The 18347-nt window shown below is 51.6% G+C and overlaps 2 protein-coding genes across 4 annotated transcripts in view; one reads left to right on the top strand and one right to left on the bottom strand.

Annotated features, from left to right (window-relative positions):
- Positions 1-1010: 1010 nt before the first annotated feature.
- MRPL55 (mitochondrial ribosomal protein L55) lies at positions 1011-6450 on the bottom strand. 2 transcript variants are annotated; one of them, XM_090047919.1, is made up of 4 exons: positions 6313-6450; positions 3399-3590; positions 2754-2955; positions 1011-1276 (listed from the first exon to the last, which is right to left on the bottom strand). In XM_090047919.1, exons 2-4 carry the CDS (start codon positions 3422-3424, stop codon positions 1127-1129), a joined length of 378 nt encoding a protein of 125 aa, XP_089904045.1. In that variant the 5' UTR covers positions 3425-3590; positions 6313-6450; the 3' UTR covers positions 1011-1126. The 2 variants fall into 2 exon arrangements, with proteins under 2 accessions (XP_089904045.1, XP_089904044.1); XM_090047918.1 differs by lacking the exon at positions 3399-3590 and having other exon boundaries at positions 6313-6449.
- The window catches only part of GUK1 (guanylate kinase 1), a 38672-nt gene continuing 26357 nt past the window's right edge, over positions 6033-18347 (top strand). Inside the window, exon 1 of one of the 2 annotated variants that reach the window (XM_090047916.1) lies at positions 6033-6171. In XM_090047916.1, the coding sequence (XP_089904042.1) occupies positions 6039-6171 (133 nt within the window). In that variant the 5' untranslated portion in view covers positions 6033-6038. Of the gene's footprint in view, positions 6172-6438; positions 6566-18347 lie in introns of those variants that run through there. The other variant, XM_090047917.1, reaches the window with a different exon arrangement.

Here is an 18347-nt window from a genome sequence, read left to right as displayed (position 1 = left end):
GCCTGCTAGTGGGAGCTGTGGCTCCTAGCCTGCCCCTGCTCCTGCTCACCAGCGCAGCGCTGCGCTTCTCAGCCCGTGGGTTGTGCCCCGAAAGTGGGTCGCAGGAACACACGAAAGGGTCAGGGACAAACTGTAAAAGTAGATTCTCCCACGCCCCAGCTTAACCCCCTCCTCTGCCCCCTCGCGATCGGGCTCACCGTTTCTCAGGAGCGACCACCGTTATTTTCCTCAAGGTCTATTCAAACGGTCCATGTGCTCAGTTAAGATCGTGGGGTTTTTTCCGTCTTCAAAAGACCTCAGCGCAGGATCAAGTTCCATTGCGTTCTGCTCGTCCGACCTCCCGCGCTTTCCACGCGGTAGCAAGTTGTTCTTTGTCGCCTCCTGTCCGATTTTGATCCCACCCGTTGTTGTAAAAGATCCGCGGCGTTTCCCCCAGAGGCTGCTACATTTAGCCGTAGGGAAAGCCGTTTCCCTGTTTTGCCGCGGGTTTGAAATCTCCCGAGATAAAAGGCTCCAAGCAGCCCTGGAATATCCTGCCCTCCTACAGAGAACTGCATCTTAAACACCCATTTCAAACCACCCCTATGGCTTCCAGTACCCCCTAAGTGCAAGGTAAAGTTACCCCTCAGCCATGGTTGGTGCTGGGAGTGGCAGACTAAGAGTTTTCACCTTTTTTAATTATCCATGGGCAGCAAAGTCAGTCTCAGAAACAGGGGTAGTAAGATTTTACAGACTCCGAGCGCAGTTGGGTGCTTCAGCCCAGCTCCTAGGTAACTGATTCCTCAACCCACAAAGCCACCAGTACAGTTGGCACCTTTCTTGTTTAGCTCAGCAGACAAACCAAAGACTGGATGCTTCAAAGAGAATGAACTTTCCTGTCACTCCTTGATGCATTGTGGTTTTTTGTCATTGTCCATCCAGCCAAGCAGCAGATAAACAGAGACCTTCAGTCTCCAGGGTGGTACCTTTCAAACACGCATGCACACACACAAGAAAAGGACCACAAGCAGTTACGGGGTAAAGGATCTTTACTCATGTAAAAACCATCACCCTAGAAGATTGTGTTAGTCTCCTTCAGTGCAGTCCCAAATCCTCAGACCTCCTCCCAGATCCTCCAAACAAGCCCTCATTTTTTCTTCCAGAATTTCTTGTACTGATCCATATTAATGTCATACTCGAGCAGTTTCTCCTGCTTGGTTTGGTGCTTGCTGTGACTACGTCTCCTTAACCGGGCTCTTCTTTCAGCATCAGGAAGAGTGCTGAGGTCTACAGGGAGCTGAGAAGGAAAGGGGGAGAGTAGTAGAAAAAAAAAAAATCAACACTAGAATAAAGAGAAGCAGGTCGATCTAGAACAGAGCTCCAAGGATTCTGTCATGTCCAAAAGGAAAAAGGCGAGATGTCATCATCAAGAGGTTTTGCTCCAAAAAAAACCCGATGGCCACGCAGTTGGGCTGCCGGCCCCAAGCAGAATGCACAGCTTCCGGGAGGACTGCTCCCGCTGCCTGGAAGCCGTCACCTCCCTCTGCTCTCACTGCAGTGGAGCTGGTGGAAGGCAGCTGGGAGCCAAAGCCCTGCATGCTGGGGCAGGAGCTGCCTGGTTGCAGCTCCTCCCCTGCCAGGAACAATACAGCAGGGAGAGGTGTTGCCACTGGAGGTGAAGGGAGCTGCCACACCAGAAGAAGCCCTGCCAGTAAGCTGTGCCTGCTGGCCAAGGCCAGGATGGTGGGTGTGGGTAGGAGCACAGTGCGGGCTGCCTGTGTAGGCTCAGCCCCATGCAGAGTCAGAGGGTAGTAGCTATGGACTGCAGCATCCGGGCAAGCTCTGCTGCATGCACCCCTTCCAGCTCCTAGGACCTAGCACCCATGCAGCTTCCCCCAACCCCGTACATGCCCCCCCAGCAGATTGCCCATCTCACTCCCATCCCACATAGAAAGTTTTGGTGAGTTGTTGTGCGGGGGGGGGGGGGGGGTCTGATGACCCAACCTGTGACAGCTCATCAAAACTCTCTGTGGCCCATGGACCCAAATAATTGCCCACCCCTGCATTAGTGAAAGCTTCTATCTATCCAATTAGTTGCTGTTTGGGCAACAAGTTTTGTAGCTTGTAGGGGCTGAAATGATTTGCACTGTGAAAGGCAATAAGCTAAAATATCAACAAATATACTGAAAGAGTCTTGGGATTCTTTCACTTGGAGAACCTGCATTTTAAGTCGATTTATTAATTGAGAAAGCTCTACTCTACAGAACATCAGCTTTGTCTATCTATAGATCAGATATAGCACAAGCTTCCCCTTACTCCTGACTCCAGGGCCCCAAGCCTGGCTCAGATAGACCTCACCTAGCCAAGAAAGGAGATTCCTACTTCTATGACCCAGTAAGGACCATTAGTGGGGGGTGGATTTTTTGCTGAGGCACCTGGCTACCAGATCCTTTGTTCTTATACACAGTGATGTTTGCGGGCATGAAGGGAAAGGTTCCCAGAACCTCCATATTCCACCTAGAAGACTTCCTTCAAGCAAGTCCCTTTGGCCAGAGGAATCTGAAATCAGCAGAAAGGAGGGGGTTTGCCTGGGAATAACCCCAGGAGTGAGGCTGTTTTTGCATCACACCATCCACATAATGATGCACAGGTCTCTCAGTGTTTGGAAAATGGGGATGATTTAGGGCTAAGAAATTAAGAAGAGATTAGCAATGTCCCCTCCATAATCTTTCTCCAATAGATCTACAGAAGAAAGAGCTCTGGCTCAGCCTTACCGTCAGAATCCGCCTCGGCTCCTTATAGCGGATGTGAATGGTCGATCCATCAGGCCTGACCACAAGAACTGGATAGACCCTGCCGTAGATCTGTCTCTGTAGGTTAGCAATAGCAGCCCTGTTGGAGTTGTGCTGGCTGGGGGTTGTGTGTAGACTATAGATCGTGGGGAGCAGCCGCTGGATCAGATCTCGCCGTAACAAGCTATTAAAGGAATTCAGACAGGGCAGGGTCAATGATCTTCCCTACACTCCTTCAGGAGAAAGAGCTCATGGGCCTGCCCCCAAGCACCATGTAAGAATAGTCTGTCATATGCTAGAGAGGGAGAAAACCTGAAGTCCCAAGGAATGGTGCTTCCACCACAAACCTAGTCCTGAGGGGTTTTTTTTCCTTAACCACCTTGACAATCAGGTTATCTCCTAATACAAGAGACTTGGTTTCAGCGTGCAACTCAAGTGAATGCTCCTACGGACCAAGGGTTGAGAGAGCGGACCCTGTCCTAACAATAAACACAAGCACAATTTGTGGCTTGATCTGAGATGCCAAATGCCTTCTGCAAGCAGCTGGTGGCCCTCATCTCTGTTCAGGGATCATGCAAGATGAGTCCCCAAATCAGCCAACCTGCCAGATGCGAGTGCAAAGCTTACCTCAGGCTGCTGCTTACTGCTGCCATGCTGGTCCTGGCAATGACTGCAGAAGAGAAGGGGCCCAAACGGATGAGGCACGTGCATGCAAAACCCAGTCAGATCTCTCTTCGACTCTACTCCATGAAGCTTCTCAGGGCAGTGATGGGATTGCTACGCTGCCTCTTGGGATGCACTCTCCTTGTTGACAATAACCTGATGACCAAGGAGATGGTTCTGGCCACATGGCATTTCCTTAAGTCTTCACTCAGATCACTTAAAACTTAAAAAAGGATGAAACCTCCCCCCTGCCCCGTGCGTCTCTGAACTATCTTTTCCTTTAGCCTTCTAGAAAGCACTGCAGATGACAAGTTGGAGAAAGGGATTGCTCGGAGTGGCCAGACTCACCTCTCTCCCTGCAGAATGGCAGAAACAGACGCGTGCATCTCAGGGCAGGCCAATTTGTGCTCTGCCTTCCCTGATTTTTCAGCTAGCAATGGAGTAATATCAACTAAAACAGAGACCCAGGGTACAGAAGGCCAGACAGGACAGTGCAAGCAAGCATCTAGCATACTGGCAGTGACACCTGATGTGAGCAGCGCCTCTTAGCAGCAACATTCCCCCGGAAATATACCCTGTATAGTACTGCATGCTCAGAGGACCCTCCCCATAACAGCAACAGCCCCTCAGAGCAATGCAGCACCAGGGCACGGGCACGTGGCTACTAGCAGGTGCCATCTCTACTGGCCATTGTGTGGCAACACTTCTCATTGGCAACCAGCAAGTTTTTCCAAGTCTTCATCAGGTTTTATTACTAAGCTTCAGCAGCATAAGCTTCCCAAACAGATCTGGGAGGTGTCTCAAACCTAGGGACCATTGCTTGCCAAAGGACAGCAGTTTTCCGACTGCTGAAACATGAATCACACTGGACTCTACGATGGAGACAAGACTATCTGGTGTAACTGGCAGGAGCAAACTCCTGCAGAAAGAGTTACGCTGGGTGCTCTGCTGCCATAATTCAAGCAGCAGCAGTGTCAGAGCCCAGCTTAAGCCCTGCTCTCCTTCCTTGAGAGTAGCTCCCAACTCCTCTCCTAGGCCAAGGATGGGTACAAAGCTCTGGATAGCAGGGAGATGCAGGCAGCTGACTGAAGCCTCCTGTCCTCTGTCAGGAGGAAACTGTTCTGGGTCTGAGCCCACAATTGGCATCTCACAGTTGCGGGGTGCGAGATGATCCTGTTGCAGAACAGCACATCTGTAGCACGGGTGCAATTGCAGGGGAGGAATGATGGGACCAGCAGGGAGCACATGTCAGTGAGACCCCCGAGTGGAGACTACAGGGTGCAGCATAGCCTGGAGCAATTCATGGGCTGGGATCTACCCTCCCACGTCATCCAGGACCTTCTGCTGAGGGCCCGGCTGCACTTCTCCCTGCACCTTTTTATTTATGCACTCCCCGTCGGTGGCCCCACAACCTCTTGGTCAACCTGGGGGCTGGACCAGATGATCTTGCAAGGTCCCTTCCAGCCCTAATGCCTATGAAATCTAAGGTCTATGAAACCTCCTCTTGGGCCTAGCTGAGCTGGACACCTACCTGACTAGGGAGGAGGCTGGGGGGACCCCTGGGGACCGCAGAGCCATTTTCCATTCCCTTGTCCACTCGTACCTCCAGGCAGAGTTTCACTGGGCAGTGTTCACTGGCTTCTTGGGACTCATTGGAAGCCAGCGGGCAGGCCCAGTGTGCTCTGCTCAAGGTACTTGTCTGAAACCTTGGACCTTCACTCCCACCCCAGTGTTCTTCATAAGATGTCCCCAGTAATCCTGTGATGTGCACTTAAGTGCCCCCCGCCATATTAAGAGGGGTTTTATGTTGACTTGGTGGGCACTTCCCCACGTCCTCAATGCACATCAAACGGGCCTTGACAGCCGGGTCATGTTCATGCACATGTCCCGTGTCTGGCACGTGGTCATCTTCCAGCCGTTCAGATCTACACGGCGCCAACCCCAGGATGCGAGATGCAAACTCCTCCGCAGCTGGCAGAGGTCTCGCCCCAAACCTGCCACGTCACAACTGTAGGACAGGCTCCTGCACACAAGGCCTTAGGACCACGGTGGCTTTTTGCTGGCCCTGTTCGGGAAGCCCCAAGCCATGGGATTCCTGCCTGCCTGTGCCAAGCCCCTGGGGCATTACTGCAGCAGGCGAGGCGAGCCATGGCCGAGACTTCCCGTAGCCCCCAAGTGCCCTAAACTGCCCTGGGGGACCCTGTGTCACAGAGCCCAGCTCCACGAGGGGCCACCCCCTTAGTCCTGCCCTCACCCCCGCCCATCATTACCAGTGGTCTAGCCCTACAACCTGCGCCCCCTGCCCTAATGGTACAGCCCCTGAGGCTGCTTCCCTCCCTTCCTCCATAATGGTCTGGCCCTTTAAGCTGCCCCATTCCATAATGGTCTGGTCCAAACTGTTCCTTCCCCCTCCTTCATGATGGTGTGACCCTTGAAGCTCCCCCCCAGCTCCATAATGGTGTATTCCTACTGCTTCCTGCACCCCCCCATGATGGTCTGGCCCTCGAAGTTGCCCCGCCCTCCTCCCCTAATGGTTCAGCCCTTGAGGCTGCTCCCCTCTAACCCCATAATAGTTCAGCCCTGCTCCCCTTCCTCTGGGACAATATGACCCTTGAAGCTGCACCCCCACACACACTCCAGAATGGTCTCGTCCGAATGTTCCTGCTCCCCCCCCACTCTGCCCTTGAAGCTCCACCCTCCAACTCCATAATGGTCTGGACCTTACAGCTCCATAATGGTACAGTCCGAGATGCTGCTGCTTCCGCCCTAGCCCCGTCCTCCAGCCCGGCCTGACCCCTACAGCAGCCTCCCCATCCCACCCCCTCCCCCCCTGCTCCGCCCGTAATGGTCCGGCCCGAGTGCCCCGTCCCCCACCTACCACGCGCCCAGCGGTTGGGCCGGGGGAGCGCGAGCCGCACTCGAGGCGGGCGGCACGCTGGGGCTGGGCGTCATCAGTCCGCGCCGCCTGGCACGCGCGGCTTCTGCGGCAGTCGCGGGGTGATGACGTGAACAGGAGGTGGGTGTCGGGGCCGGATGACGCGGCGCGGGGCGGGGCTTCCCCGGGGATCCCGGCTCCGCGCCGGTGGCGCCCATGAGCTGGCGGCGGCCGCTGGGCTGCGCTCTGGCCACGGGTGAGTGACGGCCCCGCCCTCCCGGTCTTGGGGTCTCTAGTCCAGTCTCTCCTAGTGCCCTCACTTCTCCCAGTGCTCCCACTTCTCCCAGTCTTGAGGTCTCTAGCCCGGTCCTTCCCAGTGCCCCCAGGCCAGCCCCTCCCAATTCGCCCAGTCCTGGGGTGTCTAGTCCAGCCCCTCCCAGTGCCCCCCCCTTCTCCCAGGCCAGCCCCTCCCAGTCCTGAGGTCTCCCGCCCACCCCTTTGGTGTTCCCTGCTCTCTTGTGCAGGTGCCACCCCTGATCTGTCACAAGATCCTTTTATTTTGTCCTCACGGTGTGTCCCCCCATCTCTTTCCTTGCCCCCCCCGGGGACCCCCGTAGGCGGCTGCGCGCTGCGTGTTGGGGACGAGGGGGGGATGGACGGGGCTGCACCAGGCTCTGGCGGGGGTGTGGCAGCCCCCCCGCTTCATCTGTTACAGGGCCTGGCTGCCGCGCCCTGCTCTGGGGCTGCCCGCTGGCTTGCGAAAGGCAGTGCCATGCTCCCAGGCTGCGGCACCCCCAGCTCCAGCCGTTTTGGGCAGCCCCTGGCAGGAAGCCTGGCTGCTGTTCGCTGCACGCAACGGAAACCCCGCAGCAATTGGAGGCTGCTGCGGTGAGCGAGGGAAGTGGTGAGGAGGTGCCCGCGTGGCCTCTGCGCTGCAAAAAGAACTTCATGGGATCTTTTAATTTCCAAAGATCGGGACTTTGCTTTGCATCTCATCTGGAAGACAGCAGTTAGTGCACATCGTACCTCTTGCCCTGGGGACGAGGAGGGATGTCTCTGGTGGTTTAGGGGCAAAAGTCTCCAGCCAGCAATGGGTCTTGCTGCAGGGGAGATGCTACTCCGTAAGCTCAGACCTGGCGTGGGCTCTTCTTTGCCTTCTTGATTAAAAGTGAAACCACCTGATTCTGTTTAGCCCTGCACAAAGACCGTCTGTCTTGGGTTCGTTGTCATTCAAGCAGTGGGGAACTTATTGGATCCAGCCTGTAAACCAGGTCAGCCACATGTTTTTCTAGTCAGGGATGATCCTGTCTTGAGTGTGGACTATCTGGTCTCCGAGGGTCCCTTCCAGCCCTCCTTTCCTATCGGATGCCTCTCTCCCCTCTAGAGCACGCCTGAGCAGCCTCCTTCCCTAGATGGCATTTGCATTTGTGCTTGTCTGAGCACAGCTGGAGCTGCTTAATTATTTACCAAGCAAGGTATCTGAATGGCAAGCTCTTTCCTAACATGTGCTTCAAAGATGGGTCCCTTGGCATAGTTCAGTGTTTAGAGACCAATATGTTTGGGGCTGCTGGGTTTTTATCCAGCGACAGCAAATGGTGACTGTTTGTGTTGTCTGTGTGCAAACTCTCTGCAGGTGAGTTTGAGTGCATCCCCAAAACATGCAGGCAGCTCGGTGCAGGGACAGAACAGCTCACCCCGCCACCTCCTCCATCTCGGCTCTCAGTCATAGCAAGCGCCCTTTGCATCATGACCCATTGCCCTCTGGTAACAGCGCTGCAATGAGCCTTCAGAAAACTTTTTCTTTCCTTTCAGTAGTGACTCAGCCCCTCCAGCTGGTGCCAGCCTTGGAGAGCCCACAGAGCCACTCCCTGCTTCTGTTGGTTTAGCAGGGCAGGGAGGGCAGTGGCTGAGTGTTAGTTTTGCTGTTCTTCGGCAGCACTGAGGCAATCAGTGCTGCTACCCCTGCTCCACATGCATCCACTATGGAAAAGGGCCTGTGGGAATGCTCTTGTTACACCCGGGATGACTCCAGAGAAGTACAAGAGAAGCTGAAGCAAGTTCCTCTGAACTCTACACCAGTTTTTGGGGGTATTATCAATTGGGCAATGTTACCAAGAGCAGCTGCATACAGCAGAGAAGGCACAGAGCCCTGCAGAACCTGTCTACACTCCCACATGTATAAACTCCTCCACATGAAGGCACACACTTCAGATTCAAATTTCCGTATTTCTGCCCATTTCTCTGAGTTAAGGGTCTTGTGGCCACTTGCACGTAGGGAGCAGGGAAACCAAGCCATGACCTGTGACCACCTTATTAGCATTGGGTGTGATTATCACTGCTTCTTAACTCCCTTCAGACTGCCCTTCCTAATCTGCTTCTCTCTCGTACTAATCCCGGTTCAGGATGAACCACTTCTGGGATTGGAGTATCTGCGAGGAGGAATGTAATGACACACCCAGCACAGGAAAAAGGGGTGAGGGGAGTCCAGGACTCCCCAGCATACTGAGGGTGCCCTGAGATTCTTGCTCACGCTGGAAACCAGGTCTGGAGCAGGATGCTACTTCATTTTGGAAGTTGAGTGGAGTTGGGTGGCCAGGGTTTACTGACTCAGCACCAGGGCTGAGCTTTCTGCTGTCACAGTGTAGATGGACACACAGCATGCTGGGGTTATTTGAGCCTGGCAGTCTTTCCTGCCCAATGATCTCACAAGGTCTCTTCTAGCCCTAAACTTCTGTGAATCTGTGACCCCTTGTCTCGGGCGGTCTCTGCAGGTCCCCATCCATTTTGAGTGGAGGGGCTGCTAGCAGTGGTAGGTAGAAAGGCAGGTAGGGGACTACACTGGCCTTTGCTTGAAGATGTACCAGGTGTTTTTCTGTTGCATTGAGCTGTATTCAGATGTTTTCTCAGTGCTTTCCCCTTGACTTTTCCCTTCTTTCCCATGTCTGGCTTGGCACCAGACTGATTGAATGACGGGGGGAGCTGAGGGTCAAAGCCAAGGAGGGGATTGCTGGGATGGGGTTGGGATTGCCTGGATTGCCTATGTACATGAGGAAGTAGGGGTGTTGATCATCTGTTAAATGCTTGTCCTGAATGGCCACATATAACAATGAAGTGTCTGGGTATCCAAACCAGACCTGTAAAAGATTTGCATGTTTTCTGTGCCCAGACTTCTTCATTTCCCTTCATCTCTGCTGTTTGTAAGGCAGACAAGCCCTGAGAAACTAGAACAGCGCAGCACTGGCGTGGCACTCACGAAATCAGTGAGATGCAGGGTAGTAGATATGTCTCAAAGCATGGCGATGGTGGGGACCCATATGGAGACTGCGTGCTTTCAGCCAGATGCAGTGGGAACCAGTGCTTGGTTCCTGTGGTCTACGTCTTGGTCAATGATGAGGACTGGCGAGTGAGTGGAATGAGTCATAGGAACTATCTCCCTGCAGTTAGTTCCCCTTTGGTTGTTCTGGATGATTTTTCCCTCTCTAAAAAGATCTGTTCTAATGCAAGCAGGAATAAATTCAGAGTGGACTTGCTGCCTGCAGATGACTGATCAGGCTAAATCAGTGGTACCCATCTTTCCCCTCCTGCCCCACCATGGGCCAGATGGGAGGTGCTTGGTCCATCCACAAGCCGGATCCAGCCATGTATTGTGTGTGTGTATGTGTGGGGGGGGGCAGGGGATTGTTGTTGTTGTTGTTAATTGCCACTGCTGCCCTGCTGCCATATTTCCTGACCCATGGGAGCCTTATGGGCTAGATTTGGTCTGCAGGCCAGGGGTTGAGCATCCCGGGCTAGAGTATAATGCTGCTCCTGCTGCACTGGCAGCATGTGAATCTCTGAGTTTGCTCATTGGGAGGCTGTATCAGCTGAACTCAGATGCTTCCTGAACCAATTTTAGTTCGCTCAGCTCAAGCATCTAGTTCAGACAAGGCTTTCCAAGACAAGGCCTGCGTTGCTGAGCCTTCATCCAGAGCTGACACTTCCCAAGCGCCGCTTCCTTTCTGCTGCACTCCTTTCTGCTGCACTTTCCCCTGTTTAATCATAATCATAATGAATGCCTGCAGCCTAGAGGTGTTCAAAGGATTAATTAACATTTTAATAAGCTGCTTTGAAGGAGAAATGTGCCAAAGACCCTTCCCGTGATGTCAGTTCAAAGCAGCCAGTGGGAGATTTGACGAGCGCTTCTGTGCCTCTCTTATTTGAGTTGAGGGGAAGGGATTATTTTCTACCTCTTTGGATTAAGAGCAGGGTAGAAACAGTGGAGGCAGGAAATACTCAATTACTTCAGTCCCTTGCTGGGAGTGCAGCATGTGACTGTCCATTTGCAGCTACTTATATGGCTGTGAGTACACGTGCCAGCCCTGGCCTTGCCAGGGGCCAAACAGCCCCTGAATTTCAGTCCTTCCCTGTGGCTAAATGTGAGGATCCCAAGGATCCCATCAGAAACTTGCTGCAGTCAGCTGACTGCAGTGCCTGGGTGAATTTCCTTTTCAGCCCGGTGTTGATGAGCCCTTTCCTTATTGCATGCTTTCCATGCAGATGTATAGCAGAAATCTTAGCTTCCTTGTGGCATGTTGCCAGCTGGCTTTTTTTCCCGAGCCTTAGGAACACGTGGATGAAAGTGCAGAGAAACAGCTTGTTGTTAAAACACGCTGCAAGCTTGTAGCATAGAGCCAGGTTGCCCTTCCCATATCGCTAAAGGAGAAAGCTGTCCTATGGACGGACCCCTGTAAAGTCCTAAGCACTTCACTGCCCTTGGGCACTTCTCTCCACACCTGCTTGGTACCTGTTGGGGGTATAGCTGTGACAGCAGTGACTTAAACATGGTGTCACCTGAGAGTGGAGGAGCTGGGACTGGTCTCCATTGCCACTAGCTTGCTGGTCTGCTCTTCTCTGTTGTGTGTATATACAGGGAATAACTGCATGGCTTTCTCTGCAGCAGGGGACATGACCCTCTTCCTTTTCCCATGCTTAACACGCTCCAGATCCCAGATCAGTCTGACCGCTGCATCTTCTATCTACCCAACTTTTCCAGCCACCTGCCAAAAGATACTCAGCAAGAAGGATCTCTTGAATGCTTTGTAGCAACCCTTGCAGCAGTGGGAGACTGAGAGCCCTCATCCCTCTGCTTCATCTGTGGCAGGTTAGGGCACTTTTGGGGTCTCATAATTGTGCAATGGGCTTGCTTGGTGTAGTTTTAAATAGGTGACATGAGGACTAGTATGGCCTGGTTTAGTTGGGGAAGCCTCGACCCAGGGCCTGGACCAGAGGACCTCCAGATGTCTCTTCCAGCCCTACTGTCCTAGGATCCTATGTTAGGCCAGACCAGCACCAGTCACAGGACAGCTGTGTGGGTCTGCCCCATTCACATCCCCTTTCAGCCATGCTGGTGGTTGGAAGGAGATGGCACTTTTGACACTTCCGCTTTGCTGAGAGCTCTCCAAGGCGCTGCACAGCTCTGCTCTTGTACTGGGCAGTGCTCTGGGAGCCAAAAACTTACCAAAAGCCTGATCTCATCTGAGGCGAATTCTCTACGCTGCCAGACGGACGGAGCAGCAGATGCAAGGGAACAAGAAAGCAGCTCTGGCAGGTAAGTGGTCAGAGTGATCCCAGCACAGCCAAGTTGAGTAGGTGGAAGATGCAGTGATCGGACTGATCCAGGATCTTGTGCGTTAGGCACTGGGAAAGATCGAATGACTGGAGGTCTTTGGCACGGATGAAACATTGTAGTGGTCCAGGAACTAGGAGTGGGTGCAGTGTCTCCTGGATTACATGCAGACACTTACGGCCAAGTTGAGAGAACCCAGGATGGACTCGAAGCCCATTATTTTGTGAATTGTAGGGCTGCCCTCCCATGCTGAATGTCTCTTGAAAGCTGCTGTTCCAAGCACTTGTGGGACCTGAGGCAGTGGCTCATCTCTCCACTTGATTGAGGTGTAGCAGCCAAAAACCATTACAATCACGTCCCAGTTAACAGTGGGAGATGGTGAAATAGGAGGTGCGAAGGTGTCAGGAGTGTATTAAGATCTATTAATCCCTGAATGTATCTTGGGAAAACTTCTGTTGAGACCAGATCAGGGTCTGACCCAGCTGAGGTCAGAAATGGTCAGTTTTGCTCCTCCTGCCTGAAGAGAAGTCACCGTGTCTTAACACTATAACCCCTTGTAAGGCCAGACCTGCAGAGAGCCTGCCTCCTGCATCATGGAGCTATCTTTTGCTGCCTTTCCTCAGCCAGAGGTTGAAGTTTGGCCCGCCGGTTATCTGAAGTCTTCATAGGCTGGGAGTGAAGCATTTATAGAGAACATCTTAATAACAGGAAAGGAGGTTAAAGGTGTCTGATCCAGGGAACCTTTCCTGTCCTTCCTCTCAAGTAGTTTTATCATCTCTAAGCCATCTGGCTAATCGGGGCTTATCGCATTTAACTCTTTCATCTTTCTCAGCATATTCTTACTGCATTTAACTCTTTCTGTGCCTGTTTTCTGGCTTTCCACCTGTGCTGTCACCTTCCCATTGAAATCAATGAGACATTAGGGTTCCCTACCAAGAGAAGCCAGCTTGGATGCCCAGGGAATGTTCATTGGCTGTGTAGGAGGTGCACACACATTTATGCTGCTGCTTAATGTATAAAATATTTGTGCAGCAAATACACATCTTCAAAAGTCCCAGTTGCAGAGAAGTACTCAGTCCGATGCGCGTCGGGACTTGACCCAACTGGTTTCCATGAAACAAGATGTTCCAATCCCAGCAGGCTCCTTTGAGGCCCTTTTTGTTCTTGTATTGAATGTATTAAGCTGGCAAAAAGCCTGGGGGAGACCCTTCAGAAAAACATTCTTGATTTTTGAGGCCAGTGTTGTTCATAGAAAAGTCAAATCGTGTGTTTGGTCAGGAGTCAGAGGTTGGGGAGTGTGTGCGTGCATGCATGCACGCAAGCACCTGCCAAGTAGTGATGCCAGATTCACAATAATTAGGGTGGTCTAACCCCCCTTGTGAAAACTCAGATTGGAAACTGTGACTGTTCAGAGCTGCCCTGGGCTAGGCACTGTGCAGCCTTCAAGTGTAAAGCATTGTGGCTTTTGACATAGGAGCAGGGACGGGTCCATCTCTCCTCATAAAGTAATCTCCCAGCCAGAATAACTTTTGATCCCAGCCAAGCTGGGTCATCCAGTTTACTTGGGCATAAAAGCCCTGGTAGAAATGCAGTATAAACTGCCCAGGAGAGATGGCACTTTGTAGCAAGGTGATGCCGTAGGTCTCATTGCAGAATAAAGTCGGCCATTTCACGAGTCTGAGCTTGTGAAGCTAATTGTATATGTTAGCAGCAGTACATTTTCTAGGGGATCGGCTTGTTTCAGGAGGGAGAGACCCGAATGCTTGATGCTGCAGACTTCCCAAGTGTGAAATTATTTCTTCTTTTGCTTTTTAGTTGCGACTTGTCTTTCCTTAACCGCAGGTACAAGGGGAGAGGACCTGAGCTCGGGGTAACTGGTGAAGCAGGAGTGGCTGAGCTAAGCAAGCTGTAGATGAGTCTTAAGGGTTGGCTACAAATAAGCAGGCTTGGCTTTCAACTTGTTAAAAGGAGCCTGGGCAGAAACGCTGAGCGTATATGGTTGGGAGCAATTCTACCCACACCCCTAGGCACGAGTTAATATACATCAACCAGCTTTAAATCTGAAGAACCACAGGAGCCTGTGTGATAGAGGTCAGGTTGATGGGGATGGCTGTTAAGAAGATGCAGGATCTGAGAAGCCCACTATACTACTAATATCGAATTAAGGATACTTGCAACAGTCTCACAGATCTTGGATTTCCCCTGCTTTAGATTCAGCCTCCCCTTGAGTCTTGGGCTGCCACCTTCATGCTGTTCTGTGTCTCGGCTGAGTGGGAGATGAAACAAAGCCTGTGTTTTCACAGCACTGGACTTGGTCCCAGGCCATCTTTCATAAACAGGTCCTAAAATAGTACTGTAAAAACCTTATTTTGGTCAATGAAGACACAGCAGCAACTACTGCCAGCTGGGTGATATAACAAGCATTTACTAGCAGCCACCCATGCTGAGTGCTTTCGCTGCGTAATTTCATGGAGGAAATTGCTCTTTGCTATCTGTAAGTCATGTCACCTCATCCCCCCATGGGCTCAGGGTCTCTTTATAGTCTACATTGGCCTGCAGCAAGAAAATGGGGCAGGAGAGACTCCTTGATCTGACCGCGGTTATTTTTCCCTTTTGAAGCTGGATACCACTGAGTTTCAGTTGTGCTGGTCGTGAACCGGTCTTACTGTGACCTCTAGGGCAGCTGAGGATCCTTCACAACGGCCTCACAATGTGAGTAGGGATGTGGGCCTGGCCCTATTGCAGTTCCAGCACCTGAAGAGAGGGGTGAAGTTTGGAAAACACAGCGTGACCGTGGCCATTGGGAAGGTGTGCTCTTTCAGCGATCTGCAAAGCGGCTGGGGAATCAAGACTTCTGGGTGTCCTCTTGCATTTCCCCAGGTCGTCTTGGGCCATTCACACAGTCTCTTCCTGCATTCATTGACTGGCCTACAAAAGAGACTAACACTTATCTCCTGCAGATGTTGGTCTCATAAATCTCTCCCTACTAAACTATTGACTATTTTAGTGTGGGTGAGGTCTTTCTCCCCCCACTAACTGATTTTATTTTTTTATTTTTTTTTTTGACCAGCTGTTCCCTTGGTGAAAGTGGTACATGTTCCTCTGTAAAGTGTTGGTTTAGAACAAGTCAGGGTGTCAAATATATGGCTTTCAGGCTGGATTCAGCCCATGGAGCCATATGATTCAGTCCACAGGACTCTGGACCAACCCCGCACACTGCATGGGGCATGCACCAGCCCTAGCTGCATGCATTGAGTTGGGCCTGGTGCCACGTGCTGGGGCTCGGTCTGGGGCATGTACTGCATATGACACCCACGCTGGACTGGCTCAGCACACTGGTTCCAGGACTGGTCTGAATTGGGCTGTGCTGGAGCCAGCGCACAGGGCAGGTCTGGTGGAGCGCCACATGTGCGATGGCTGGACCCAATGCAATTCCACTGCCAATCCAGTGGGTACCATGTGTGGTCTACACCCAGCCTGACCCCCTGGATTGCAGTGCTAGATCCAGCCTACATACTGCATAGGGGGTCTGTCCTGATCCACCCTGCAGACCAGCCCAGTGACCCCCATCTGGCCTATGGGCCCAGATAAGTTTGACATCCCTGAAATAAAAGAATCAGTTTATTTTTTTTCTATATATATATTTTTAAGTCAGACAGTTCCTGAGCAGGTCCTCTCTCAATCTGTTGTCATTGTGTGTGTGATACCTTTGTGTGACATTGAAATACACAGCCTGACCTTCAAATGGACAGAACAGCTTGGGGTCCCTGAAACAAGGGCTTTTTCACCATTGTTTTTTCTAGGAGAAAAAAAAATCTCATAAACTCTAAACGATTTTTTTTCCTGTCCTCAAATGGTTACAATGCTGGAGTTTGTTTCATTATTGGGGGTGCATTTTCTGATTCAAACACCATTATTGTAACACCCAAACTGAAATGAATAGTTTGCCCTGGTTTTCAGTAGAGATGATGATGATGTTGAATGTAGTGGCACAGGATGGATAATGGGGATGAGGGTATGGGATACGAAATGCTTCTACTTTGGTCATGAACAAAAGGAGGTGTATTGAAGGAGAATTAAGTGATCTGTGCATTTGCAGGCCCGTTGGTCTGATCTTGGAAATTTGGCAGGGTTTGGAACAGATTATGTTGAGAAAAATAATCAATAGCCTGTTGGTCAGTGGAAAATAGGATAAAATGTAGTATGAGGTCACCAAAGGTGGATCATACCCAACTAACTTGAACTTATTTTAGGGGGAAAACCTGATTTATCAGACAAAAGAAATTTAAACCATCTCCTCTGTCTGCCATCAGTAAAGCATTTGATATGGGGAATTAAAGAGATACTTGGGGAATTAAAGAGTTAAGCTGGAGAAGATATGGCATAGGAAAAAAAGGTATTAAGGTGAGTAAGGAACCAGCAAAGGGATGTGTCAGGAGGGGAAGCATCAGGCAGGAGGGAGGTTTCTAGGGGAGTTCTTGAAGGACCTGTCATCAATCTTGTTTTAATATTTTCGTTAATGAGCCCAATACAAGCAGTCAGACTATGCTGCAATTAAGAAAAGGTTCAGAGCTTTTATCCATATGAAAAAGGTTTGGTTTCTCATATAGGAAGAACTGGATGACTGTTCTGGATGACTGAACTGGATGTACCATCCCACGACTGGGCGGTACATATCGAGGGCTATAGATTGTACAGAAAGGACAGAGTGGGGAAAAGGGGGGGAGGGGTTGCGCTCTATGTTAAGGAGCAATATACATCAACCCTCATCAAGACAGAATCAAAGGATGAGGAAGTAGAAGGACTGTGGGTTAGGCTACATGGGGGGCAAGGAGAAAAGGATTTGGTGGTAGGGGTCTGCTACAGACCCCCACATCAAGGGGAAAAAATAGATTTGGGGCTCCTGAGGCAACTCTCAGAGACCATAAAAGCTAAAGAGGCGGTGGTCATGGGGGACCTAAACTACCCGGACATCTGCTGGGAGACACAGACAGCAAAGTCCCACCGCTCACGCAGGTTTCTAACCTGTGTACAGGACCTCCACCTGACGCAGGAGGTACATGGTCCCACTAGGGGGAATGCCTTACTGGATCTGGTATTGGCAACGGGGGATGACATAGTAGGGGACCTACAGATCGGTAGCCATCTGGGGGACAGTGATCACCTAAAAGTACAATTCAACATAAGGCGTCGAGTGGGTAAGGTAACCAGTAGAGTGAACGTGCTGGACTTTAGGAAAGCTGATTTCAGCAAACTCAGGCGATTAGTGAAGGATGCACTGCAGAGTAGTAGTTTTGAAACGATGGGAGCCCAAGAAGGGTGGCTGTGCCTTAAGGAAGCTATCCTTCGAGCACAAAGCGAGACGATCCCCGTGCGAGGTAAAAGAGGGAAAGGGGCCAGGAGGCTTCCCTGGCTGACCAGAGAAATCCAGGGCAGACTAAGGGCCAAAAGGGGAGCACATAAAAAGTGGAAACAGGGAGAGATCACCAAAGAGGAATATACCTCTTCTGCTCGTGCTTGTAGGGAGGCAGTTAGACAGGCCAAAGCTACCATGGAGCTGAGGATGGCAACCCAAGTAAAAGACAATAAGAAATTGTTTTTTAGATATATAGGGAGTAAAAGGAAGGCCCAGGGAGGAATAGGACCTCTGCTAAATGGGCAGAAACAATTGGTGACGGACAGAGGGGACAAGGCTGAACTCCTCAACGAGTTCTTCGCCTCAGTGTCCCTAAGCGAGAGGCACGACAAGTCTCTCACCGGGAGTGCAGGGAGGCAGCAGCAAGGCACCAGACCTCCATGCGTGGACCCTGAGGTGGTGCAGGGTCACTTGGAAGAACTGGATGCCTTTAAGTCGGCAGGCCCGGATGAGCTCCATCCGAGGGTACTGAAGGCACTGGCCGACATCATTGCAGAGCCACTGGCGGGAATATTTGAACGCTCGTGGCGCACGGGTCAAGTCCCGGAGGACTGGAAAAGGGCCAATGTGGTTCCCATTTTCAAGAAGGGGAGGAAGGAGGACCCGGGTAACTATAGGCCAGTCAGTCTCACCTCCATCCTTGGCAAAATCTTTGAGAAAATCATCAAAGCTCACATTTGTGAGAGCCCGGCAGGACAAATTATGCTGAGGGGAAACCAGCACGGGTTCGTGGCAGGTAGATCGTGCCTGACCAATCTAGTCTCTTTTTATGACCAGGTCACAAAACGCCTCGACGCAGGAGGAGGGGTGGATGTCACGTACTTGGACTTCAGGAAGGCCTTTGATACGGTATCCCACCCCATACTGGTGAACAAGTTGAGGGGCTGTGACTTGGATGACTGCACAGTCCGGCGGGTGGAGAATTGGCTGGAGGGTCGCACCCAGAGAGTTGTGGTGGATGGGTCGGTTTCGACCTGGAAGGGTGTGGGCAGTGGGGTCCCGCAGGGCTCGGTGCTT

Source organism: Crocodylus siamensis, chromosome 5 (assembly GCF_052110815.1).
Source record: "Crocodylus siamensis isolate JL-2025a chromosome 5, ASM5211081v1, whole genome shotgun sequence".
Taxonomy (NCBI): Eukaryota; Metazoa; Chordata; order Crocodylia; family Crocodylidae; genus Crocodylus; species Crocodylus siamensis.
The sequence above is the reverse complement of the archived record's forward strand: the minus strand, read 5'-3'. Positions and strand labels throughout refer to the sequence as shown.